Raw genomic sequence first — 27,420 nt, 5'->3', positions numbered from 1 at the left:
AAGTGTTTTATCTTCATGGTGCTTCCTCTGGAACTTCAGATTTAGGTCCTTGACTACCACTGAAGAGCCTACAGCATAACTCAGGAGTGGGAGATGTAAACTACTCTTTTGTTCTACCAGTTCTGGAACATACTTTTACTGTTGTTGATATGTCCCATTATCTAAATAACAGCACATCCCTTATCCAAATAATGGCCTGGCTGGCAAAGGCACTTATGGTTGGGGAATTTCCAGAATGCAAGAATGTCCCAACTTTGGTAGACATTGGATGTCCACAATGTGACATGGGTCTACATTGTGGATAAGGGAGAAATTAACACATTTAATCTTTTTATATATATTTTATGAGAGTTCTTGGGGGGAAAAGTCATAATTTTGCATCATATTTAGGAGTTATGATGTTAAGAGAAGAATATACACTATGTGACACTGGTCAGGTTGCAGTTGGAGTACTGTGTCCAGTTCTGGGCACCACACTTCAGGAGGGATGTGGACAGCATTGAGAGGGTCCAGAGGAGGGCCACTCGCATGATCGGGGTCAGCAGGGCAGGCCCTACAAAAAGAGGCTAAGGAACCTGAACCTGTTCAACCTCCACAAAAGAAGGCTGAGAGAGGACCTATAAATTTGCCAAGGGGGACCAGCAGGCAATGGGAGAGTCCCTCTTCCCCCCGAGCACTACTGGGGGTTACAAGGAACATAGGCCATAAGTTGACAGAGAGTAGATTCAGACGAAATATCAGGAGGCACTACTTCACAGTCAGGGCAGCTAGGAGCTGGAACCAACTTCCAAGGGAAGTGGTGCTTGCTTCTACCCTGGGGGTCTTCAAAAGGAGGCTAGACAGCCACCTAGCTGGGGTCATTTGACCCCAGTATCCTTTCCTGCCCCTGGCAGGGGGTCAGACTAGATGATCTGCTTAAGTTCCTTCCGACCCTACCAATTCTGAAAATATGAAACTACACTGTTCTTGCTAAATTTGATAAGAAGATATTGAATGCTTCATTTGATTTAGAAAGCAATATAGCTTATTAAAGAGAGAGATACACCTGTAAGAAGCTAGCAGTAATAAAAAGGTGTTTCTAGTTGGGCAGCATATCCCCACTGGAACTGAGTTTTACTAGGGATTTTCGATAACCTTTTTAATAGTCAAGAGCAAACTTGAACAAATTATAATGAAATGTCAACTGATGGAAAAAAATAAAACCAATGGAAACTATATGGGTCTGATCTTGTAACCTTTACCCAAGTAGTTGCATTGACTTCATTTGGACTAATCAAGTGAGTAAGGAGGCAATATGAGTCCCTAAACTGTAATCAATTAAAGGGCAAAATACTTACATAGAAGTTTAACATTTAACAACTTCTACAGAAATTATTAAGATCCTTATCCTACTGAATGTACTGTAAGTGGCAAAACTCCTGCTGATTTCAGTAACAGTCGGATCAAGTTTTCTGTTCATAAACTCAGCTATTTGTGATTCATTAGAAGTGTAATATACAGACCACTTTCTACCAGTAGTCACTCAGGTAGCATGCTACTGGAAGAGGTGGAATCTCAACTCATCTAAAGTCATTGTTTTTCTTTACTTTTGAGAGTTGAAACACGTGTAATGCTTTACATACTGCCCCTTGCAGTTACTGTTCTTTTAAAATTGCTTTTGTTTTTAATGTTCCAGTTCTGTATGGATCAATATTGGACGTGCAATTTCATTTAACATTATCTTTTACTGTAACCAGGAACATTTTGGAATTCAGCCTCCTTCAATACTGAGACCTCATATCTTCATTTCCCTACTTTCCATGGAGAACTCAGTGCAGATGTGTCATTCTTCTTTAAGACTACAGCTTCTTCTGGTATGTTTTTAGAGAACCTTGGCATTAAGGACTTCATAAGGATAGAGCTGTATGGTAAGTCCTATTTACTAAGGCTTTGCTATAAATAAAATGAAAATTCAACCCAAAAGGGCCATGATATTTAAAATTTTCTCTATTATTATTGTTGTTTGTGTTTGATTTATCTGTTTACTATTCTTATAGTAGCACCCAGCGGGCTCCAGTTGAGATCAGAGTTCCATTCATTTAGGCATTGTACAAACATGCATTAAGAGGCAATCTTTACCCCCAGACAGTTTATAATCCAAACAGACAAAATGGACAATAAGTGGGAGAACCACAATTTCCCTATGGGGAATTGAGGCATACAAAAACAGGTGAGTGATGTTGTCATGCTATGACAAAGCTAGGAACCAAACCCTATTCTCATCAACCTTATGTAGAAGCTTATTCTTCCTCTATTTGTTTCTTTTTACATTTCCAGTCCTGCAAGCTATTACTCACAGGCATAGTCCTTACACAGTGGAGTAGTTACATTGAACTTAATGAGATGACTCACAATTTTACATTTGAGCATGTGATCGCAGGCTTTTGTCTGCTGGTTTAACTTATTGAAGAAATGAAACTTCAAAGATGGAGACATATTGCTTTAGACACTAAGTTTTCATTTTAAATGTCACATTGCTTGGCAACCAGTGAGCTTTATAGTCACATGAGTCTGTGTCAGTTTTTCTTGTGAAAGTTATTAATGAATTTTCTACCTTAGAATTGAACAGCTCTGTATATCCTAAAAAAGCCCTATTTTAGTCTGCTTAAAAGTATGGGCACATCATTGAAAATGGGGCTTGTATATAATAATACTGTAAAAACACTTCTGTAAAGTAAATAAGTCATATTTGCTGATTTGGAAATATCACTGTTTATAGCCAGTTTGCAGTATCGTACAATAAACAAGGCTGAAAAACGCAACAGAGTACTAGGCTCCCCTCTACATGGGCAAGTGAAGGCATGATGGGATGTAATACACAATCTACACAATCATGCCTTCTGTCATACACACATGGGGTTGCAGGTACCCCTGGGCCTGGGAGATTGCAGAGGCCATGGTCCTCCAGGCCCAGGGGCTTTGTGAACCCCAAGAGAGCCATTCCTCCTGGCTGTAGGTATCCAGCTGGGTCCCAGCACCCAACATCCACAACTCTGGGTCTCTGGGTACTTGTGCTGCCAGATCCCAGAATCAGTGACTGCTGGAGATGAGAGTTGTGGGACTCCCAGCCTCAGCTGGGCATGGTGCACCCTTGTGGCTGGGAGCTTATTGGCTGATGGGACTCCCAGCCTCAAGGGGGACCCTGCTACATGTGCAAATTAAATCTCAGTAATTACACTTGATGATCTTTGGTTCCAATGGTCTCCTAGACTATAGTACCAACGTTTAAATGAGAGAAACTGTATTTTCCCCAGTATTTTACCATATCAGGCAACAATATTATTGAATCAGCTTGTGTTAGAATGGTGTGAATCGGTATGAAGTACAGTGATGCAATAACCTCAGAGAGCCGCGAAACACAGGAAACATCAATACATGCTCTTGTTCAGCATGCCAAAGCAGAATCTCAGAAGCTGTAATGATGTTCTTGTGGGATACTGATGTTCCCAGCTCAAAATGCTGACATTTCAAAATAAATGGTATAATCAGGAGATGGAACGCACAGATCCATGTAGGTGAATTCCAAATAGGAAAAGCTCAATTGCCGTATTCCCCAATCTGATCCAGTCTCTAGGCTTACATACCTGTATTTACACATACAGCAGAACCTAGTTATTTGGTAGGGATACTGTAAAGATGAGGGTTTACAAAATTACCATGGGATACAGAATGGCTGAGGTGCTCCTATTATTTGCTACAGCTTTTATTTCAAAGGACACCAGTGCTTATCAGCTGCTCAGGACTGTCACTGAGCTCCAGCTGAGAGGAGAAGCAGTGCCCACAGCAAACTGCTGAATGGTTCATCCTTAATTTGGCAACCTGCTGCAAAATAAACAGGCTATGAATCATTTGGATGCCTGGATGATCTGTATTCTACTGTACTTATATCACGTCCCTCAATCTAATCACAATCTTCCTAAATTTTCATCACTCATACACATTATTAAGATGACTTATGACTAATGGAACAAGAGGAATTAATGTTGGTAGTGGAATACCCATGCTAAATAAATGAGTTACATCATTAAATTATTTTTAGATTTACGCCAGTATTCTGCAGGAAAGACAGAAAGGTTTCTTCACTTTGACCTAGTTACTTTCATTCTCCTGAGAGTTAGACCTGTTCCAAAAAAACCCGTAGGTTTGTCCTGAATGGCTGATGATAAAGATAGATAAAGAAGATAAAACCAATCAGATGTTAATGTTTCTGTTGCCACAGGGTTGTTTTTTGGAGAAAAATATAGATTACTCTCTCTCTCTTAGTTTTAGCATATTGATACTGTGTAGACTGTCGGAAGCTGGGAATATATGGGTTACTAGATCTAAGTTACTTAGGGAGGTGTTAGGGTCATTGCTGGAATTGATTATCAGTTAAAGGAGGGCAAAATGCTGACCTCTCTCTAAAGAAGTAGTTATTAAGCATATTATTGAAAAGCTATCTTTGAACATGGAGAATCCCTCCCAGTATCATCCAATATTAAACCTCCCGTTGCAGAAAATGATTATCAGTAGGTTGTGACTAAACAGGTTTAGCAGTATCTGGATTCTTCAGGTCTGCTTTGACCCCAGTTCACTGAGTTTTAATTCTTAAAACTGCAGTAGTGATATTGATGTTACTGACACTGATGTTCAATCTTATTCTTTAACCTCTTGGCACTGATGTTCAACCTCTTGGCACTGATGTTCAATCTTATTCTTTTGAGTATCAACTACATTTGCCAATTAGGTGTTAGGAGGTTCACACAGTACACTAAAGTAGGAAGTGATTAACTGTGATTTTTCACTGGCTACATTAATTTCACTCTGAGTGTTCCATAGAATAAATGTATAAATAGTCCATGTATTAACCTTTCCTAAAAGAAAAGCATTTTAGGCCAGGAAGGAAGTACCAGCTATATACATGTCTCTTACTACTACTAAACTGCAAAGGGATGACAAATCCAATTCTTGACAGATTGGGACACAATTGAAGATTAGGTGACTGAGAGCTAATCCAGAAAATTTCCACCGTAATAGGTGGAAGTTCATAATTTCCTAAATTCATAATTTTTTCACAAGAAGAGACCTTAAAACTTTAGCTATCATGCTCTCAGATGTCAGAATTTATGGCATGTAGTTCTTATTCTTGGTACTTGGCAAGGAGCTTTAACTTCTTTTCATATGAAAGGGGCCATCTGTCCCCCATGAGGCTTACTTACTTCTATGTACTTTGTGAGTTGCACCCTCAAACTATTCTGAAATTGCAACAGTACAGACTGTGGCAGTGTGTTTTATAAGGTTAATTATGAAGACAATGTCTGACGTATGCTTAAAAAAATGCCTAGTAGCTACTGCAATGTTGGCTTTGGCCTATAAATATAGTTTATCTTTCTTCTAGGGGAAGCAAATAAAATAATTTCTTTTATAAAAATATACATTTTCTGATTTGAACAAAAGATTTTATCACCTTGACTATTCGACATTGCTTGGAATCATTTAGGGTTTTTTCATCATAAATTCATTTCTAATATATTGTAAAGTAACTCACCAACTTATATTCAATATGTTATTAATAGGTCAATGTAAATCAATGTGTTATATTTGTCTTGTGTAATAATAAATAACAAAAATTAAAATGTCAGGTTTGGGACAGCATTTAAAGTAAGGATATATTCAAAATGATTTAAAACTTACTATACCATTAATACTTAACATTGCATGATAGCTAACAACAAAAATCTATTTTTAACATTACTATGGCTTAATATTTGACCTTTATTTATAACTTACTGGTTTTAAGGCTTTTAAGGCTCTATCCTTACTTTTGCCTGACCAAGGAATGTCAGACCAAGATTCTTACAGGAAATTTTTAAGCTGTAGGGCTGTTCATTTGACAAACAGTCATGAAAATTACACTGCATCAGGGAATAATACATTATATATCACTAGTCATCCATGGGAAAAGAAAAGTATTTCCTACAGCTATCTCTTAAAATACAGGGACTGAATCAGCCCCTACAGGAAATATTTGATTACTAGTTTAACAGAGTTAGGAAGAATGCATGCTATTGTCTTTAATCAGACACTTTTCCAGATTTCAATATTCATTCTTTCATTTGGGTATTTCAGACATTCATTTTAAATTGCATCGGCATTAGAGACTGCACAGCCACATTATTTATCGGGTCTATTATCTAATTTGCTATCTGACAAGCATATTTTGTTTGTTCAAAGCAGAATCTGTGTTTTTAGGCTTCACCCAAAATTGTCCATTAGAATATAAGCCCCGCCCTCCTCCATGAAGGAAACATTTTGCTGAATCTGTGTTTGAGTTCATGGCATTTCTGCTGATTTTGTATTCTCATTTTTTCGTGTAAAAAGGGGGAGACTGGTTCACAAATATGCCTATCTAATGAGAACTTTCTCTATGATTTATTTTACTATTAAGCTATTATTAAACACCAACCATTCTATTCTTTCTGCTCCATACAAGGAATTGATTTTTAAGCCAAAATGATAATTCATTTCAGAGAGGAGTTCTTCTTAAAAATAAGTTGCAAGATATAGCTGATTTTAATTAGAAAGCAAAACACCCATGTACTTGTCTTACTTTATTGCAAAGTTCTCAGAAGAAGCTAAGTTTTGTGCTGATTTAATAACAATTCAGTCCCTTTGTTTTCAGTAGGATTGCATGACTTTAGTATGTCAGTGTAAACACTGGCCAAAGTGGATTAAAGGTGTTATATAAAAGTTCCAGATAACTTTAAAAAGAGGAAAAATTAATCTCTAAGACAATAACCCCATCTACTTCTTAAACGATTCAAAAAGGCCTAGATTTTTGTTTCAAAATTATGTTTGTAAAGTTTTAATTTCCTTTGACCACCTTTAAATCTCAATGCTTTTCCCTTGGAGTCTAATCCAGAGTCTATTGAAGTTAATGGAAATAGTTTCTATTTGCCTAGTCCTATAGTTCTTTATTAATACCCTTAGCTAAAATTACTGACAGTCTTTTCATAAGGCATCACTTGTTTGAATATTTTTTTACATTATTTTAAACAGGATACTTGTTTGTACACACACATGCATAAGATATACATGGTCCTTGGTGTTAAGAAAATTATTAAGCAGAAATCTTTTTTATGGAAAATACTTATAATTAATCTTCCCAGCTCAAATGTTAAAATATGTTAACAACACATATTTTCAACATTGTATTTTAGCTTCAAATACTTTCTTTGGCCATGCCAAAATATTTGAGTACTTTTCCTTAAACAGCATTGGCATTGGAAAAGAAACCCAGGTCTTGCTGTCTAAATAACTCTAATTGCTTGCTGAACCATAATCTTCTAAGGACTGTTCATCTGTGGATGTATGTTGATTCATTCTAGCTGAAGGTCTGCCCTATTATTGTATCTTGTAGTGGAAGCTTACATGTTCAAAAATATGTGAAAGAATTGTGGCCAGTCAGTTTCTATTGACTACACGTAAGTGAAGTCTGCAGAGTGAGTTGTTCTACCTTAAGGTCAAGATTTAATATAAGCTGTACTTAAAAAAACTGTTCAAAAAGGGATTTACAGGCAGCAGTATACCAAGTATTTTAACTTTGGTATACTAAAACTTGATATAGCTATTTGGGGTATAAAATGTAACCCCTGTCCCTTTCAAAATTCTAAGACCTATGAAAAAGGAAATTGTAAGGAGTTAAGTATATTGTAGAATATTATCAAAATCATTTGTTCCTTCCAGAAGTATTTCAGCTTCAAATGAGATTCATTTAATTACCTTTTTAAGTGATGGCAATGTACAGACATTATAGTATCTTTCACCAAAAGTTAAGAGAGAAATTGTGAGTATTTTGCTGGCTGGCAAAAATTCATTTTTTGATAAAATACTCAAATGCTTTACATAACCTAGTATATATGTTCTGTAGGCCAAAAAATGTTCTTTAGTGTCTGTGAAAATTGTGGTAACATATAACAAACATTCTACCAATGTGTAGATTTGATTTTGTTAAAGGAAAAAAATAATCAGTGGTGGTGATAAGTAAAATTTAAAGCTTCTGATGACAACCAATTAGCATGTTGGCAGGACATGTTTTTTATTCAAATTGAAAGCTAAGGAAACTAGCACATTTTCTGTTTTATGACAAGCACACTCACTATGAGGCCTCAACCACCTCAGTGTTCATGCTGTAGGCAAACTTTTGCTTTCAATACCTGATCATATAAAGAGTGAAATTTGTGGATGGGTCTGCTGAAATCAAGTTTCCAGATAAAACAAATAATCTTACTATCTCATAGCTAGAAGGAAGGAATATAGGATAGACATTTTGAGACACTACCTCTCTGTGCCATTTAGTGACTTTTACTTTTGTGACCCAAGATTCTAAACATTTTTACATGTGGGTTAACTTGAACAAACTCTTACCTGTATTATGCTTTTAGCTCCTGCTGCAGTGACCTTTTCATTTGATGTGGGAAATGGACCTAATGAAGTTACAGTGCAATCACCCACTCCCTTAAATGACAACCAGTGGCATTATGTGAAGGCTGAAAGAAACATCAAGGAGGCATCATTACAAATAGATCAGCTTCCTCAAAGGACTCACATTGCTCCATCTGATGGGCATATCCGTTTGCAACTCAACAGTCAGCTATTTGTAGGTAAGTGTCTTTATAGAACTTTCCTAATTATCAGGCTGTAAAAAGAAATGGTCACAACCAAGTGGCTTTTTAGATGTAGTTAATACAGTGCTGTAAAGACTTTAATATAAAATCCAGTTGAAAATATGTCTGTTTTCAGAGTTGGCTTACAAATTCAGTACCTGAATCTATGGCTTTTATTCAGGTAAATTCCCAAGTATACTGGTTGGAGTCTGCATGAGCAACAGCAGCGGGGTCTGGGCCTCTGCCTTTTAACTAGCATTTTTAGAAAAATATACACATGCTGAGTTTAATTAATATGGTAAATGAGATGAAGAGACTGTGATTTGGTTTTGCAATGCCACTAGCAGCTCAGAAATATGTTGTATTTTATTTGAACCACCATAGTGGAGGGGAGGGGAGGGGAAGGAAGAGGCTGTATAACTTATAAGTCCTGGTTTAACCATCATCTACATAAAATCTAAATATGGCATATAATGGTGGCATATAAATACTGCCACTACTATATTTAAATATAGAGTTAAACAAATATGAATGTAATAATAAGTTAATGTTTGAATATATATATTTTAGGGCTATCAATTAATTGGTGTTGACTTGTGCAATTAACAGAAGAACGATTAACTTGTTAATGTTTTTAACACATTAATAATGCATGTGGTTTTGGACACCATGCCTGGGTCCCTCTCCACCACCAAGGAGCTGTAAGGCAGCCCAGATGCAGGCTCCAGGCTTCTGCAGCTGGAAGGCAGGAGGGGCTAGACATACACATACAGACGCACACACACAGATGCATGCGCGCGTGCACACACACACACACACACACACACACACACACACACACTCTTAGAGGTACACTTATATATCGATGCCATATCAGGATGTGAAAGGGGTGAGTGGGGAAATCAAGGCCTCCATGGTGAGGGAGGGAGGGGGGCAAGGGCTGGAGTGAATGGGACCCTGAGGCTGGGGCAGCTCATCCAAGGGTGCAGGGGGCAGCTCACAGCCTCTGAGTGCACCCCCATAGGAGGGATGGGGAGAATGCGCCCCCTGATTTGTACATGGGGTGGATGTAGGCTGCCTGCTGCAGGCTGGGCGCTGTACCCTACTGCCTTTGCCCTGGGAGCCATGCAATGCCATGTTGCACTTCCCACTGCTGGGCAGGCAGGGGATGCAGCACAGCCAGTGTGTGTTTCCTAGAGTAAAGACACATGCACATGCTTCTCCCAGCTGCACACAGTGGCCAGGAGCTGCTCCCCTATCTCACTAGAGGAGCAGCCCACAGCTCTGTTCCATGACCCTCCCCAGCCCCAGGATCCAATTCACCCCATCCCCCACCCCTGTCCCACACCCTGCCTTACCATAGTTTCCTCGATCTGTCCCTCCAACCCCTTCCCCTGCACAGACATACCTGCTGGGCGCTGCTCTACATGCCGCTGGGTTGCATTCCTGTAGGGTTACCATATTTCTAGTTTTAAAAAGAGGACACCGGGGGGGGTGGGGGATATGATGGGGGGGCAGTGATATGCCTGTGGCCTGCCCCTTCTCATCACTTCCAAGCCACAGCCCCATCAGCCCTGCTGCTGCCTCTCACTCCTGACCCACAATACCCCACAACTTGCCAAGGCATGGAGAGGTCCCTTCTCCCTGGGCTTCAGACCCTCATGTGCCCACCCCCAGCTCCAAACTGCACACACGCACCCACAGCGCTCACACATTCACAAATTCCAGGCCCCACGCACCCACCCCCACTCCCAACCATACAAAGTACCTGTATAATTTTGAGTTTTTCTGTGCATAATTTTGAGTTTTTACTTGCACAATTAAAATCTCGATTGACTGTGACTATTTTTTTTAATTACACAACTAACCATGATCAATTTTTTTATCATTTGACAGCCCTAATACTTTGGATCTGGAATAGTTTTTATGACAGTTTTATTAAGCAATAAGAATTTTATAAAAGTGTTAAGGATAACTACATATAACTATATGGAAGAGGAAAGGATGGGGACAGGAAGGGAGGGGGCGTATTTCTAAGCATGGTGGAGAAGGGAGGGAGGAGTCTTCTTCAGGGTCTTAAACAGTGGTGCTGACAAAAAGGGACTTAAAAAAGGGAACTTAAGCATTGTTTTGGCTGCTGCTCCTGCTGCAAGGTCAGAAACTGGAAGTGTACCCCCTCTGGATCTGCCTCTGGATGAAAGTCATGGGCTAAATGGAAACAGCAACTCTTAAGGAATGTTTTCAATAAAGATTATGTTTTGACACACTGATAAAGTATAATGACAGGAATGGAAAATGAACTAAATGGTGGTGCTGAGCCTGCTATCCTTTGCAAAGGATGGAAGAAGGCACAATAAAGATAACTAGATGTTGGTCAAAGATGTCTGTCAAAGTAGAGAGTACAAGACTTTCATAGTAGTTTAAATTTCACATTAAATAAAAGACTGCTATTTTACAGTGGGCATGTCTCCACATTTATTAATGAGCAGTAGTAACTGCACATTTAATTTAGTACTTGCTTAATGAAGTACTAACTAAATGTGTAGTAACTCACGCTACTGCACAGTAGTCCTGATGCACATTTTTTTGTGATACTTACTGTACATTAGTCTAATAATGCTACACAGTAGAGTATTAGCATGGTTTTTGACCGGCATGCTACTACGCAGAGTTATTCGGCTACTGAGCACTAAGTGTGTCATATAAATATTCTTTGAATTTAGTCAGCAAGAATTACAAACTGTCTTGTTTCTGCAGGTTTTGTTGGAGGTTTAGAGATATGTAACTTAGCAATTTCACAGGCAGAACTTACAAGTTGTATATCCAGCAGAAGGTGTTTTCTAAATACAGTGATATTAAAAAGGTCATCTGCTTTCTAACTTCTATCCCCAAAAGATCTTTTTTAGCTTAATAATTACTCCATAATATGTCACAATTGGTTCTAGATAGAACAATGATGACTGTTTCACATCTGAAGATTTCAAGAGGAGCAAACCAGGGTGGTTTTTGAATTCTGAGTGGACAAAGGCACGTCCCTGCCCCCCCTGACTTAGGCATATGGGCTCCTGAGAGGGTCCAGCATTGACACAAATTGTTTTTTAACGTTTCCTATTGGCTAATACTAGGCTGTCTTCCATTCAGCAAGCAGAATTTGGAGGATTGCTTTTCTGAGGTTCTTAACTTACCCTATGTACTTTATAGGGAAACTTTTTGCCTAAAATAGTTTTGAATTCCAGCCAGATTGTGGGTATAATCCTAAATGTTAGGAAGTACAGATCCTAAGTCCTGTATTAAATCTAGCCCCAAGTGCCCTGCCCAAGTCTCGACTTGGACTCGTATTTCCTTTCTTTATTCCATTATAGTTCCAAAAAATATCCATTTTATGTTCATAATCACAGCCTGGTATGTGTGTCCTCTAAAAGCTATATGGTATACATTACATCCAAAGGTTTTAGTTAAATTTAGACCCAGGTAAATTACATGGATATATAATAAGAATTTAAAAAGTTAAAAACCATGTTAAAAACTTTGCCAACTGGATTGGAATAGATTTTAGATTTCAGTCATAAATCACTGTATCTAATTACTGGGAAGCATACAAGATATTGTATCTTCATCAAGTGAATTATTAGGACCTGTACCTCTGTCAAGTATGTACAAATTCAAGGGCAAAGGATATTTACTAAAAATATATATGCACTTATGGTATTAATATATTTATTCTAAGGTCATATGAAGAAAAAAATAGAGACAAAATCCTTTGCAGATTGTTCATCCCTGCTATTAATTCTAAATCTATTTGGAAAATATTGGTGAGATTGAAATGATTATTAACAAATGCATAATAGAGTAGATTTATCACTTGGATTTAACTGGTCATTTTTATTGCTTTCCTTAGAATTTTAACTGTGACTATATCGAAAACTAGGTTAGAAAGAAAGAAAGACTTTGACTTTTGACTTTTTAACTACTTTATTCAAGGATTCGGGATACAAAAAGTTGGCCCCTTCAGGGTCCAGCTCCAATATACAAAGCAAAGACAAACAAATTACCATCAAACCAAAAGCACCATGTCATTGCATTCATAACATCACACTATGACAAATACCTTCACTGTATTACACGTCATGCCTAACATGAGGCTATGCAGTCAGGGCACACCCGGTCATACAGACCAAAGCCCTCTATAAACACATGATTCCTACCTTGCTGTATCAAATCATACATGTGACAACACCTTCAACTTCCCACACAAAGAAAAAAAACAAAAAGCAGCCTGGTGAGGGCCCAGGGCACAGCACAATCTGGGAGTCGCAGTCTGCCACCAAGCCTGCCTGGTCGCCCCAACTGGTCGTGACATGCGAGTGTGTATTAAAGATGGCTGTCCTCCACATGGCACAGTGCTCCCTCAAGGACCCAGCATGCCTGCAAGTCAGGCACCACCTGCCAGAGCACAGTGTACTCAAACTCCAGCGAGAGGCGCAACTGCACCAGGAGGCAAAAAAGCCTCAGGGCATTGTTTGAGCCAGTCCTGGTAAGCCAGTTGCAGTGGCTTTTTGAGAATGGCCATCTTGGCTAGGCCCAGGAGAAAGTTGGCCAGGCAGATGGAACCCCGCTCAGCTGCCCGGGAAGGGTAGGGGCACACATAGGTGTTCTCTGAGAGGCTCCTGCCCAGCTCCTGCAGCAGCGGCTCAAGGGTGACAAGCAGGTGGGGACAGTCAAAGAAGGCATGAAAGAGGTTCTCTTCACCGCCCCCGGGGCAGAAGGGGCAGGCCATCAAGGCACCTGGGTCAAAGTGGGACACCAACATGCCGATGGCTAGAGTGCTGTGCAGCAACTGCCACTGGAGGTGGCCAGTTTTCTTGGCAGTTGGCAGCATATACAATGTCTGCCAAGCTGGGTCGGCTAGTGGGGAATCTGGGTGCCCCAGAAGAATGAAAGCAAAAAAGAAAGAAAGAAACTTTCAGCCTTTTTTTATAAGTCGTGCTACCCATATAGTACAGACTAAAATAAAATGTAGCACTTATTAAAATCAACACTGCATTTGTTATTTGAGAAAATCCTTTTTAGTTTGCTATTATGCAATGTGAAGAAGAGCCACCAAATGGATGAATCAAAGATCTATGCAGGAGAAAGATGCAAAAGACTTCTGATTCCAGTCTTCCACTATGTAATTAAGTATTTCTCATAGGGCTGTAAAGAGGGTCTCATAAGACTCAAAGACCTGATTTCTGGTTCAACTCAGGTTGCTTTTATTAATCATTTCACAATAACTGTTTATCCTGTATATAACAGAACTATTTTGCCTCCCTTACACTAAAAACACCTCTTTTCAGTTAGGTAAGGGACCTAAAGTCCTGACTATATGCATGCATGCTTAATGCAAAGAAGGGAAAATATTCTGCTTTTGTCTGAAGAGCTCCTTGTATACTGTTTCTTTTTTTCTTTCTTTTCTGTGCTAAGACTCAGCAGGTCTGAAGACCAGCCTCAAACAAAATGTGTTTTTGTCCTTTATTTATCTTTCTCAGTATCTAAAGGAGTATTATGTACTTTAGTAACCATTTACTTTCTATGTGGGTCTGGAACACAAAATTCTTCTTTTAAAGAAACATCACAAATGACTAATTTCTTTCTTAGAGGGCCAATAGAGTTTTACTTCGGTTTCTAACTTTGTAGACCCACCTCACACTGTAGAATAACCATTTCCAAACTTGTTTTATTTCATCTGAATAAATAATCCAGCTTGTTTTCATTCTATTAGGCCAAGATAGATATCTTCTTAAACCTGGCATAGATAACTTCTCTTAAAACTGTGTTGTTTTAAAGGAACAATGCATAATTATTCTTTAAAAAAATTTGGAGCAGATCTGATACAAAGTGACTTTTGTGTAAATTTATAACATTCAAATAGTGTATTAAAAGTATGAAAGACTACAAATTGACCTTTCTTCCTTTAAATATTTTTAAACATAATTATAAATATGAATATGCCCACTTTGGAAAGTGTTGCTGCCGCTTCAGAACTTGATTAAGATAACAATGTCCAAGTTCTATGGCTTTTATTATTATTACTGATTTGAATCAATGTGAATCTGTAGTCTCTTTTGCTTCAGAAGTAGCACACTCTGTACAGCATTTTAATTTTTCAGGAACTCCCAACCTATTCATTTAATCAAGCTGAATTTTAACTTTATCTGTTTAGTCAAATAGCATATTTCTTAAGGGATTATCAAACGTACTATTTTTTCTATTTTTATTAACTGCACAATTACTCAAGAATTTCTGAATCTGCTCAGGCTAGTGAAAATATCTCATTAAGGGTGGACATCCTTAGAGGCTTAAGACTGGCATTAGCAGAATCACTCCATATTAACATATGATTCTGTTTGCATAGTAATTTTTTTGGTTATCCAGAAGTCATTTAGTTATATATTAACAATGTAACCTTTTAAAGGGGAAAGACTAAACATACAATTTATTTATTTGTAAAACATATTCATCTTGGGGGTTATATAAATAATAGTGCAGAAAAGGATATAGTGCTCAATGCCTTTTGTGCTTCAATCTTCACAGGCAAGGTCAGCTCCTGGACTATTGCACTGGGCAGCACGATTTGGGCAGAAAGTAAGCAACCCTAGGTGGTGAAAGAACAGGTTAGGAACTACTTAGAAAAGCTGAACAGGTACAAGTCCCTAGGGACTGATGAGATGCACCCGGGGGTACTGAGGGAGTTGGCTGATGTGAGTGCAGAGACATGGGCCATCATCTTTGAAAACTTATGGCGAGCAGGAGAGGTCCCAGATGATTGGAAAAGGGCAAACATAGTGCCTATATTTAAGGAAGGGAAGAAGGAGGATTCAGGGAACTACAGACCAGTCAGCCTCACCTCAGTCCCTGGAAAAATCATGGAGAAGATCGTCAAGGAATTAATTTCTAAGCCGCCTCCTTGGAGGAGAAAAAGGTGATCAGGAACAGCCAGCATGGATTCACCAGGGGCAAGTCATGCCTGAACAACCTGATTACCTTCTATGTTGAGGTGACTGGGTCTATGGATGCAAGGAGACTGGTGGATGTGGTGTACCTTGATCTTAGCCAGGCTTTTGATAAGATCCCACACAGCATTCTCACAGGCAAGCTAAGGAATAATGGGCTGGATGAACAGACTGTAAGATGGATAGAAAACTGGCTGGAGCATCAGGCTCAGAGAGTAGTAATCAGTGGCTTGATGTCTACTTGGCAGCCAGTATCAAGTGGAGTGCCTCAGGGGTTGGTCCTGGGGACAGTTTTTGGTCAATGTCTTCATCAACAACTTGGAAGATGGCATAGAGTGCACCCTCAGCAAGTTTGCAGAGGACACCAGTCTCGAGGAAGTAGTAGATATGTTTGAGGGTTAGGCTAGGATTCAGAGTGACTTAGATGAATTGAAGGATTGGGCCAAAAGAAATCTCATGAGATTCAACAAGGACATGTGCAAAATCCTGCACTTAGGACAGAACAATCCCATGCAACAGGCTGGGGGCTGACTGACCAGGCAGCAGCTCTGCAGAAAAGGACCTGGGGTTTACAGTGAACAATAATTTGAATATGAGCCAGCAGTGTGCCCTTGTTTCCAAGAAGTCGAACAGCATATCAGGCTGAATTGGTAGGTGTATTGCTAGTAGGTCAAGGGAAGTGATTATTCCCTTCTATTCAAGGGAAGTGATTATTCCCTTCTATTCTGCACTGGTGAGGCCAGATCTGGAGTACCGTGTTCAGTTTTGGCTCCTCACTACAGAAAGGATCTGGACAAATAGGAGAAAGTCCGGTGGAGGGCAACAAGAATGATGAGGGGGCTGGTGGACGTGACTTATGAGGAAGGACTGAGGGAACTCGGCTTTTTTAGTTTAGAAAAGAGAAGACTGAGAGGGGATTTAATAGCAGCCTTCAACTACTTGAAAGGGGTTTCAAAAGAGGATGGACCTAGACTGCTCTCAGCGGTGGCAGATGACAGAACAAGGAGCAATGGCCTCAAGTTGCACCATGGGAAGTGCAGGTTAGATATTAGAAAGAATTTTCTCACTAAGAATGTAATAAAACACTGGAACAGGTTACCCAGAGAGGTGGTGGAAGCTCCATCCTTGGAGGTTTTCAAAACCTAGACAAAGCTTTGGCTGGGATGATCTAGTTGGGAATGGTCCTGCTATTAGCAGGGGGGTAGACTAAATGACCTGCTGAGGTCCTTTCCAGCCATAACTTTCTACAATTCTAACACTATGAGACCAACATATAGTTAAGGATAAAGGTCTTTCTGAATGCAGTACAGTTTAGTTTATATTTAAAGTCATTATTGCTTGTATGCGTTTCACATGTATTTGAGAAATATTAACTAAAGAATAGTTTTCACCAATTTTTTTAAATGATGGTAACAAGATTAGACAGTGATTTGTTTTTTATTTTTTCTGAACCTCTAGTTATAAATTACACTATAGCTAAATTCCAAACCTGTCCCATAAAATTGTATGGGTATTGAAGATCAAGCTTTCTTACCAAAGCTCCAAAATTTTTCAAACTTTACAAACAAAGAGTGAAAATTTTTTAAAATAAATTATGCCTGAAAAATGTAGCATGTAACTAAAAATATATTGAAAATAAATAAGATTTACAGTTAGTATAGACTTGTAGGATGCTTGCTGCCTTTGAAAACGAAGATAGTAACAAACAGCACCTAAACCCACAACAGATTAAGAATGGGCAAGTACTGTTCTCACATATGTTGCAGATTGTCTCCTGTCTGTGGGCACTATAGTGAATAAGATATTAGCTGCAGAGAGCTGTACTGTGCAGAGACAATGGCAATCACATATGAAAGCACAAAGAATGATCTGTAAATAAAACCAAAGGACCAAAATCTATAGTGGTTAGGTTTCACTTGAGCATTTCCCCGCTTGCTTCTTCAGCAGGAGGTGTGAATAGTCAAAGGGTAAATGTTATTTGATATCTGTTAAAGATCCAATATAAAACTGAATATCTATCTATCTATCTATCTATACTTAAACACATAGGTAATAAGTAAAATAAATAGGAGGACAAACACTTTATCTCAATTTTAATTAATTTGCTTGGGACATTTGTTAAAAGCCAGTAGTTGCTATATGGAATACTTGGAGGACTGTGCACTATAAATATTGTTATACACTAAAAACATAGGTAGCAAAAATGTAGGATTGTCACAATGATGGAATATAGACATAAAAGCACATTCAGGGATGTTCTGAAGATTCCTTCATTGCAGTATCTTTCTGTAGAGGGAGAGCTTGCTTTAGGCTATGGACAAGCAAGCAAAGTACAGTCAGTTAAAAGGGGATGAGGACTTAAAACACATAAACTGTGCTTTGTTGTGGTTAACGACCCTTGTGTATTTTCTTACACCATGGTAAGTCAGAAGGCAGGGCATGGTGGCTAGGATAAAGTTAAATGTTATGTTAAAACCATACAAAATATTATCTAAATAGATTACATAAGCAGTGTTCAAGTTAGAATGCGCTGTAAATAGTCACTCATTAAAGGTTAATACCATTTCTTGCCTGTGATTTGCCACTAGAGAGCTGTGGGCAGGGAGGTGGTTAGGAGCTATGTCACCTGGGCTCAATGGTTGGGGGCTGAAAGCGGTGACTTCTGGGATGCTGAAGGACTGTTGATTGCTTGTTTTATCTCTGTGGAATATTGAAGTTACCTTAACACAAACTAGGTAGCACAGCCCACAGTTAACCTTCTTCTGAAGTGGTGTAACTTTGAGACACTTAGAGGGCACTGAGCATGGATTAACAAACTGTAATGTGTGGACATTGGTGTTTTAAGTGCCTTTAGTATGGTCTAAGTGCAATGTATATCTTCCCCTTTGGTATAAGCATAAAGATATGCTTCTGCTCTAATGAAGTTTTATGTCTTAAGGAAGTTAAGATGCACAGAGAAATCCAGAGGAAGGAAGCAGAGGAAGGAAGAATAGATTATTTATTTATAGTACTTGCATGGCTTCCATTACCATGGTATCTGAGCCTCTCCCAATAGGTAACATCTGCTTACCTGTAACTCTTCTATGTGATGGGAACAATACTACCATCCCCATTTTATAAATGGGGACTCAATACAAGGAATGATCGAGCCATATTTTGGAAAAAAAGACATTGGTGCCTAAAGTAAGGCAGAATTTAGGTGCCCAACTCCAAGTAAAGGATCTTCATAAAGTCTTTGTAACTGTTTAGGTACTTGGGAGGATGTAGACATCTAAGATTATACTTGTGCCCAAAGTTCTGCTGCCATCTTGGCTGAGCTAAGTATCTCACACTGGCCTCCTACATAAGACTGTTTGGGCTTTCGTATGCATAAGTTCTTTGTGTTGGCCATGGTCAAATCTGTGTATGGGATATGGGTTGTGTGGGTCTAAACATCAGTCTCTGGTGGATAGGAATGCCCACTTCCTAAGAGAGTGTTCTTATGTGAGAGGTAGGTGGTAGCAGCACCATCCACCCACCTCTCTGGTGTTTATGAATGTTGTGTTTTGTGCTGTACTCGGTTTGAGCATGCCTACCAAACCAGGCCCTTAAAAATTTAACCTTGGGATGCCGGCTTCTGATCCCAAATAGATTTAAATGAGTGAAAAGTCCCGAGACGCTTGGTTCAGACAAGTTGACAGCTGGGCAGGCGTGCTAACAATAACGTTGGGACTTAGGTAAGTTTTCTTGTGAAAACTTCAGCACGTATAGGCTTTCAGAAATCTAAGCAAGGTCTCTGTGGTTTATTGACTTACAATTTAGGCAGAATTTAGGCACCTAAGTTTTATTTAGGCACCTTTTTTGGATCTGGTCCTAAGTGACTGCCCAAGGTCACACAGGAGATTTGTAGCAGTGTTTGGGTGTTCCCTAGGCCAATGGGCTAAACTCTGGATTACCCTTCCTCTTCTCAATTAGAAGGTTTGTTTGTTTTTTATCTGATGCGCACACATTATTTTGCTGTGAATTAATAGAAGTATGCTTGGAAAGATACCATTGCTTGGTGGCTTTACTGTACAAAATCCTTCATCTGGATTGGAAGCTTCAAGCATTTCCTGTAATTATTTGGTAAAAACAAACAAGGAAAATAAACCAAACAGATGTGCCTTTACAGGGATTTATAAATATTTTCACCTGCATAGATTTACATATTTAGAAACCCATAATGGATGCTTACAGACTGCTAACATAAATAGGTTTCTATGCAATCGTATCTTTACAGTTTCTAAAAGTTCATGTGAATTTATTTCAGGTGGGACTGCATCCAGGCAGAAGGGATTCCTAGGATGTATTCGCTCTTTGCAGTTAAATGGAGTAGCCCTTGACTTGGAAGAAAGAGCAAAGATAACTCCAGGAGTTGAACCAGGTTGTCCTGGACATTGTAGCAGCTATGGTAACCTATGTCACAATGGAGGAAAGTGTAGAGAGAAATACAGTGGATTTTCATGTGACTGCACATTCTCTGCTTATACGGGGACATTCTGTAAGAAAGGCAAGCATGACTAGTAAATCTATTATAATTATGTCTCATTAATATGAATTATTAAAATGAAAATCCTTTGCAGTTATTCAAAATAATCTAATTTGGAACATGATCTAGTTGAAAAATTTGCCTGTGGATTTCAAACTGCTGTTTGTAAAATTTGCTTTGGGGGGTAGAAAAATAACACTTCTGTTTCTCCCAGGCTGCATCTACATGAGATGCTGACTATGCAGTATCTCATTACTACTGCGCAGTAGCTTTGTGTAGCATGAAGCATGATGAGACATTACTGCACAATAATAACAAGCTACTGCACAGTCAGTGTCATCTAAAAGCCATTCGGTTACTAAAGCTATACAACATACAACTACTAATAACTAAAAATTATTTAGTACTTATATATACAAGTATGCACAACTACTAAATGGCTGCCCAGTAACAACTGCTCAGTCAGCATCCCATGTAGAAACAACTCCAGGCAATACAACAGAGACTTTCAACAATAAATTTAAACAATGTATCTATTTAATTTTGGGAAATGATGGACCCAAAGGTGCTAGATTTTGTGGAAACAATTTGTGGATGAAAGATGCTGTCACATTCTTCATTGTTTCTGGTTTTCTTGTATTAGATTGTATCTGTGTAAGGTTAACCAACAAACAACTTGATTTCTGTCCTCCCAATCCATATTTCAAAAGGTTGTTTAAATCTGGGGCGGGGCAGGGGAGATACCATTCAACCATGTATTCCATTGCAGTCACAACAATACTAAAGAAACTGCATGAGCCTCTATCATTGGTATCATTATGCAGCTAATGAATTTCCAGAGATATACTTAAGAGCCAAATGAATCCAGACACTGCTGTAGGTAGGGGTCATCTTGGGGAAACTACCAGTAATCAGCTTTTTAAGAAAACCTGCAATCTGGTAGAATAAAGAACATTTTTTCTTTAAAAAACTATTTTTTTTAACTTGAACATCCTTGAAATTCATATTGCATCATTTCAACTGATATCCAGATGTAACCTTCATTGCACTATGGAAAGAAATATACCACTGTAGCAAGAATGCATTTCAAATACCTCATAGCAAAGAAAGACAATTTAGTTCTAATTCCCTGAAATCTTGAAAATACATGCTGCAGTAAATGTATTTGTAGGATAAGATTGCATTTAGGACTGGAGTCAATGTTTGAAAAGTTTTAAACTGGGCTAGATAGAATTAACATAAATACTGTTGGGACTTGGGACTAATTATATGCTGCAGTTGAAAGCATGGCATTGCCTACAGTAATAGGATTTATTCAGCTCCAATCTATATAGAATAGAATACTATCAGTGTAGTACTTGTATATAGAAGTACAATGGATCAGGTCATGGCAGTTTTTCAAAAATGTCCCTGGGGTATGGGAGCTATGTGGGAAAGATAATGTAGTACCAGGATGTATTATAGTTCAGGCACTGAGCAAAAAAGGGAATATTCTCTTTCCTTGGATTCAGTTTGTTCACTCTAGCCTTTTCTGCCGCCTCTTGGTTTTTTCCCCCTATTACAATGTTGAATTTAGAGCCATAGAGTCTCCATTGTGACCAAGGAGGGTGCAACAGAAATGTTTGAAACCACTTCCATTCAATATGGGGAGATTTCCTCCATGGCCAGGTACAGACATTACACTTTTAAATGATCAGAAACCAGTTTATACCTGTAACAGAAGTTCAGCTCTCATAGATTGGTTTAAAAATAGTGGAAGATTTGCTTCCCCCACCAAAAGTCAAATGTATTTTCTGTTTAATGAAATTGTGTGATCTAAAGTATGCCACTTACAGGAAACCATGTAACTTGGGTCAATTTTGCTTTGGGCTTTTTGAATGCCTGTACTTAGCCCAGGTGTGGATTTGGGTAGAGACAATCCAGGCTCTTATTATACATGATATAAAGTAATGTGCTACAGATATTTCTTTGCTGATGTATTCATAGTAACTGTGCATATGTTTAATCTTTTCTGTGAAGAAGAAAACCCTGATATTTGGTTACTGGTTACTTGATGTTGACAAAATTAAATTATGTGTTGTTTCAGAGATGTCTGCCTATTTTGGAGTTGGTACCTCAGTGACATACAATTTTCAAGAATATTACACCTTAACTAAAAATTCTAGTTCGCATGCTTCTTCTTTTTATGCTGACATGACCTTGATCAGGGAAGCAATCACATTTACCTTTCGGACAACAAGGACTCCAAGCTTACTGCTTTATGTGAGCTCTTTCTACAAAGAGTATCTCTCAGTTATTCTTACCAAAAACGGTAAGTGTTTAAAAAAATATATATATATGGAATGTTAAAGCTCTTGTAACAACCCAGATTTTTTCTGTTTCTCAGACCTGAATCACAAGCAAATCATGTTCTCCAGTTGTCACTTTCTTTAAGTGATAGATTTATTTTTCAGCAGAGCCAAAATGGTTTCTACATGAAAAATTACTGCAGTAATACCTGATTAAAATACTTACCTTCTGCCACATATTTGTATCTTTCTCTCTGTCATACATACCTACAAACTGACAACCACACCCACACAAAGAGGTAGGATAAAAGTATTAATTTTATTATAGCTAGCAACTTTGGTAATGTATCCAGATATTCCAGATTAAGTTTTCTTTGCTCATTTTCAACTAAGTTGTCTTTGTTGAGCCTGACAGATGGTTACTATTGCACACATGCAAAGTATAAAATGTCATGCACATGTAAGTTTGTGATAAACAATATTACAATATGTTTATCTAAACTTCAGACTAAATTATTCCACACTAAACTCCAAAGCATTTTGGGAGACTCTTAAAGTCGGTGAGGTACACTCTTCACCAAAAAATGGTATCAGTGGACCTCTGCCAACTTAGGCGAGCAGTCCGTTTTGTCTAGTAACTTTGTTCTAAAATTTTTGCTCGTCTCTCTATTTTTGATGACTGTGTGTGTCTTATAGTTTGGGCAATATTTATGAGCTGTGACCAAGAAATGCTTTAGGTGTCTAAAGTAAGCCTAAGTCAAACACTCCAACCTCAAAACCTCTGAATAGTGGCTTTCTGAACTTATTTGGTGTTTCTCTGTTTTACCTGAAAGCTCTCCAGATGCCTAGAGTTTTGCTTTTGGGCCTGCCTAGATCTGCCCTGATCAGCACATCTCTGCACCTGTCTACTACTTAAACCCAGAGTCCTCTAAAGAGCCCCCAAAGAGAATGTAGGCCACATCTAACACACCAACACTCCCAAAATACACATTTTTAAATGTGATGCCACTGCCCATGTTATATACAATAACTTAGGCACTGAGCCTTTGTCTAAGAAGTGAGACACTGGAGTTCAGTCTTCTCCTCTGACTAAGGAGAGTGCCTTATCCACCATCTACTCTCTACATTATCTGTATGAATGAAGAGAAGGTGAAAGAAGGAGTGCAGCTATGCAGCCTAGTATTTAGAGCATGCAGCTAGGACTTGCAGAGTCCTGGATTACATCCCTGTTCCCAGGGCAGTTTATATTAACCATGAGTGGATAAAATACAGAAATAAACCTAGGAGCAGAGATCTGTTGTTATCTTCCTATGAGCTGAGTGCCCTCATCATTGATCTGTAGAGCCTGGCCCCTCTTTCTAGCTCCATGAACCACCCTGTTGCCAAATAAAACAACAAGACCTATTCAGTTCTATCTAATAATAGAAGTAGACGCCTACATCTTTGGGAGATTATTTCAGGCTCCATATCCCTTGTGATTAGCAGCATTTATGCTTTATAGGAGAATGATGAGAGTGCAGATATATCCATGTGTCCTTGTTTCCTGTTAGCTGCTGCATTTCACAAGCCTAGGGGGGTGAACAAGCATTCTGTGGACCCAGTTAAGATGTAGGTGACTTAGTTTAAGCCATCTAGACCTAAGTCAGGATCCTTGCATGTAAACATTTGCCACTTGCTTGGAGGAGGTGTGGGCAGCCAGTAGCACATTAAGGAGGAGAAGTGGGGGTGGGGGGTGGGAACTGGATCTAGGAGACTTGGCAGATCCATGACAGGGCTAATCAAATGGGGAAAGTGACCCAGTGAGGTGAGGGAGTAAAAACACCGCAGTCCTGAGACTGTGGAGAGTGGCTGGGCTTTCTGAGCCCTGGGGCTGTGCTGTGCAAGCATGTGAGAGCCCTGGGGCTGAATGTCTGCAAGCATTTCCTAGACCAAGGCAGTCATTTTGCTAGGTTGTGTTAACCCCATGCTGATCTAAACTTAGTTCACATCTTAGAAAAACTAACTTTTGATTGGGCACAATATTTTTTAGGGTGACCTAAGCCCTGTCAGTGCTTGCACAGCCAGGCATTTATATCACTCAAACTTTGGTTAGGATAATCAACATGTGAAGCTTGCCCATACCTTAGGTTGTGAACTCTCAGATCTAGATACACAGCTTTGGGGATCAGGAGCCTAAATGCAGGTCATTCAGACATTTAGCTTGTAGGTACTCAAATCCTTTAGTGGATCTAGCCCTACTACCACTGAATAGAAAAATTAAACATATCTAATTTGTCTTCTAATAAATAAAAAGTTCTAATACTTCTATGACTAATAAAGAGTTTCTGGTAACTCATATAATGTAGTTCTGTGTCATGGCCTATAAGGTCTTCTCATACAGTCATTTCTTATTAGGCTTTGTACAGACTTTCAGTTTCTTTTGGGATAGTCACTGCTTTTCCAGGAAAAACCATAGTACAGGGATTTTCTCCCAGCATAAAAATGGCCACTCTGGGAGAAAAATAACCTGGGAACAACCAGGGTTAAATCATTCCAGGACAGTTTCTCCTGGGAAAGAGAATGTCTGTACATACCATAGCTTCTCTCAGAAGAGAAGATAGTCCTCCAACATTCCTCCACCCCAGAGGGATACAGTGTTGGACTCTGCTGCTTTAGGAAGGAGCAGAACATACCCCTTTCACAATCCGCACATTATGTTGCAGAGAGAGACAGCCTGCAATGCAGGTTGACTCAGGGCTCCCTTATGCATTGCTGACATCTATTGTCAGGCAGACTAAGAAAGCCTACAGATCACGCTGAGATGTGTGCACAGCCCCTACTCCCTTCTCTCTCTCTGCAGCTCCACAGTGTCATCACTGCAAGCTCTGTACTTTTCAGGGCCCATGAATAAACCTGGGAGAATTCTCCCAGTTAATCTGAATGTGTGCACACAGCCATAAAATAACAATGAACTCTGTGGGTTTTAATGTTCAGAATTCTTGACAAACAGGCACAGCTTTATTGTAAGTATCAGAGAATGGGGAGATATAATATATAAAACTTCACTTCCCACCAATGTATCAATTGTTAGATTGTTTCTGAACCTTTAAAATATTTTGACTCTTGAACAGTACCAATTCTTGTGGTGGTACAATTTAAATTTGTTGTAACAGTCTTGGTATGAAATACCATAATAATTATCTTTTCAGACTAAATTGTTAAAATTCACCACTCATAGGGCATGTCTACATGTGCATCAATGCACCTTTTCTAATTCACATTAAATTTAGTACCTCCAATGTGAGGTACTAAATTAAGACATATTTAGGCTGCACTAATAGTCTGCTGGGTATTAAAGTGTATGTGTAGATGTGCCCATGGAATAGTTTAACTCCATAGTCCAAGTCAATCATGGTTTTCTGTTACTTTCTTTTGTTTCACGTTTGTGTTTTTCTTGTGTCTGTTACTTACGTAAATCAAACATTAGTACGACTTTATAAATGCACACCTGAAAAGCAGAATTATTGTATATGATATGATCTACACTAGCTATTTTGTACATACTGTACTCATGAAACTAAAATATCATTTACTCAATCCCTTCAGGAAGTTTACAGATCAGGTACAAGCTAGATAGCCATCAAGATCCTGATGTCTTTAGCATCAATTTCAAAAGCATGGCCGATGGGCAGCTTCACCACGTGAAGATTAACAGAGAAGAAGAAATGCTCTTTGTAGAGGTAATTCGGTTAAGCAAAAAAAGTGGGTCATCGAAGAGTACAAGACCTAAAGCAAAATGAAATAAATAAATACAATAAAAGTAGTATCCCAACATAAATTGTTTTTTAATAGCTTAAGGAAATAGAGCAAAGTATAGCAGACTATAGCTGAACAGTGAAAGTCTGGTCTAAAAGATGTCTTTGATGTTCACCTTGCCTATTTTAAAAGGTCAGATCCTCCTTCTCCTTTAATTTCAATAGGCAATAAATGGTTTTCTAGTTCAGCTTAAACTGTATGAATGTGGGTCTTCAAAATTGTTTTTGGTTTTCTCTTCTATTTATTTAAAGTTTAGGTGAACAGGACTAATAGTATTGCCCTTACATGATAACTTATAATAATATATTGGTCCTAATTTGTAAAGGGATTGTATTTGGAATGTTAAGGTGCACAGCATTTCTTTTTTTAGGAATAAGAGAAAATACTAGGAAGCCATGTTTCTTGTCTACTGTGTTTCATGATTTCTAAGAAAACTGGAAGGTTAGCTAACATAATTCATATTTCTTGACTCTGGTATTAGAAGAAAGCCCAATTGTATAATAAATGCTGATGATTTGAATGTTACAAATCAAGCAATACATTAAGGGAAGTGTTGCATGGGTACAGTTATGTACTGTCATCACCTTTGAAAGCAGACAGTTTATCCGAGGGCTTTGAGAGCACAGCATTCACAGTGTAATGTTTCATCTTTTAAAGTTGCGTTTGGAGCTAAATGCCAACTTTTGTCTTAAAAAAGAAAAGTCTTTGGCATGCTTTCATAGGGCTTACCAATTATATTCAGATTATATGTGAAAACAGAATAATCTAAATTGGTAAGAAAAATAAAACTAAGGTGGGGATGCTCAGATACTTAAAACAGTATCTCAGCCACATTTATAGTGTTCTGAGGGACTTAGGCCAAATTGTCTGTAAAACTGAACTTCCTTTAACTGATTGATTTGCTCTTTGAGAATTGTTTTTCTAACATTTATGGGAAAATTAACAAGACTATCTTTTCTTTTTTACCTCTTTCTCTCCCCTTCCTACAATCCCAAATGAATTTTCCTCCATTATTCGACCTTTATTTTTTTCCCGAAACAATATTGCAGATTAACCAGAATGAAAGGATGAAATTTATTCTGTCTTCAGGTACAGAATTCAATGCAATCAAATCTCTCATACTTGGCAAGATTTTAGGTAAGTAGAATGCCATA

The 27,420-nt window shown here is 38.5% G+C and overlaps 1 protein-coding gene across 2 annotated transcripts in view; it reads left to right on the top strand.

The window, feature by feature from the left end:
* Nucleotides 1-27,420, top strand: part of LOC109323448 (contactin-associated protein-like 4) — a 421,861-nt gene that overhangs the window by 367,662 nt on the left and 26,779 nt on the right. For both annotated transcript variants that reach the window (XM_019555012.1, XM_019555011.1), the window contains exons 16-21: nt 1,737-1,907; nt 8,463-8,681; nt 19,965-20,204; nt 22,270-22,494; nt 26,057-26,190; nt 27,316-27,403. In XM_019555012.1, coding sequence (XP_019410557.1) covers nt 1,737-1,907; nt 8,463-8,681; nt 19,965-20,204; nt 22,270-22,494; nt 26,057-26,190; nt 27,316-27,403 — 1,077 coding nt within the window. The remainder of the gene's footprint in view (nt 1-1,736; nt 1,908-8,462; nt 8,682-19,964; nt 20,205-22,269; nt 22,495-26,056; nt 26,191-27,315; nt 27,404-27,420) is intronic.

This window comes from Crocodylus porosus, unplaced genomic scaffold (assembly GCF_001723895.1).
Source record: "Crocodylus porosus isolate Cpor-Errol unplaced genomic scaffold, CroPor_comp1, whole genome shotgun sequence".
NCBI lineage: Eukaryota > Metazoa > Chordata > Crocodylia > Crocodylidae > Crocodylus > Crocodylus porosus.
The sequence above is the reverse complement of the archived record's forward strand: the minus strand, read 5'-3'. Positions and strand labels throughout refer to the sequence as shown.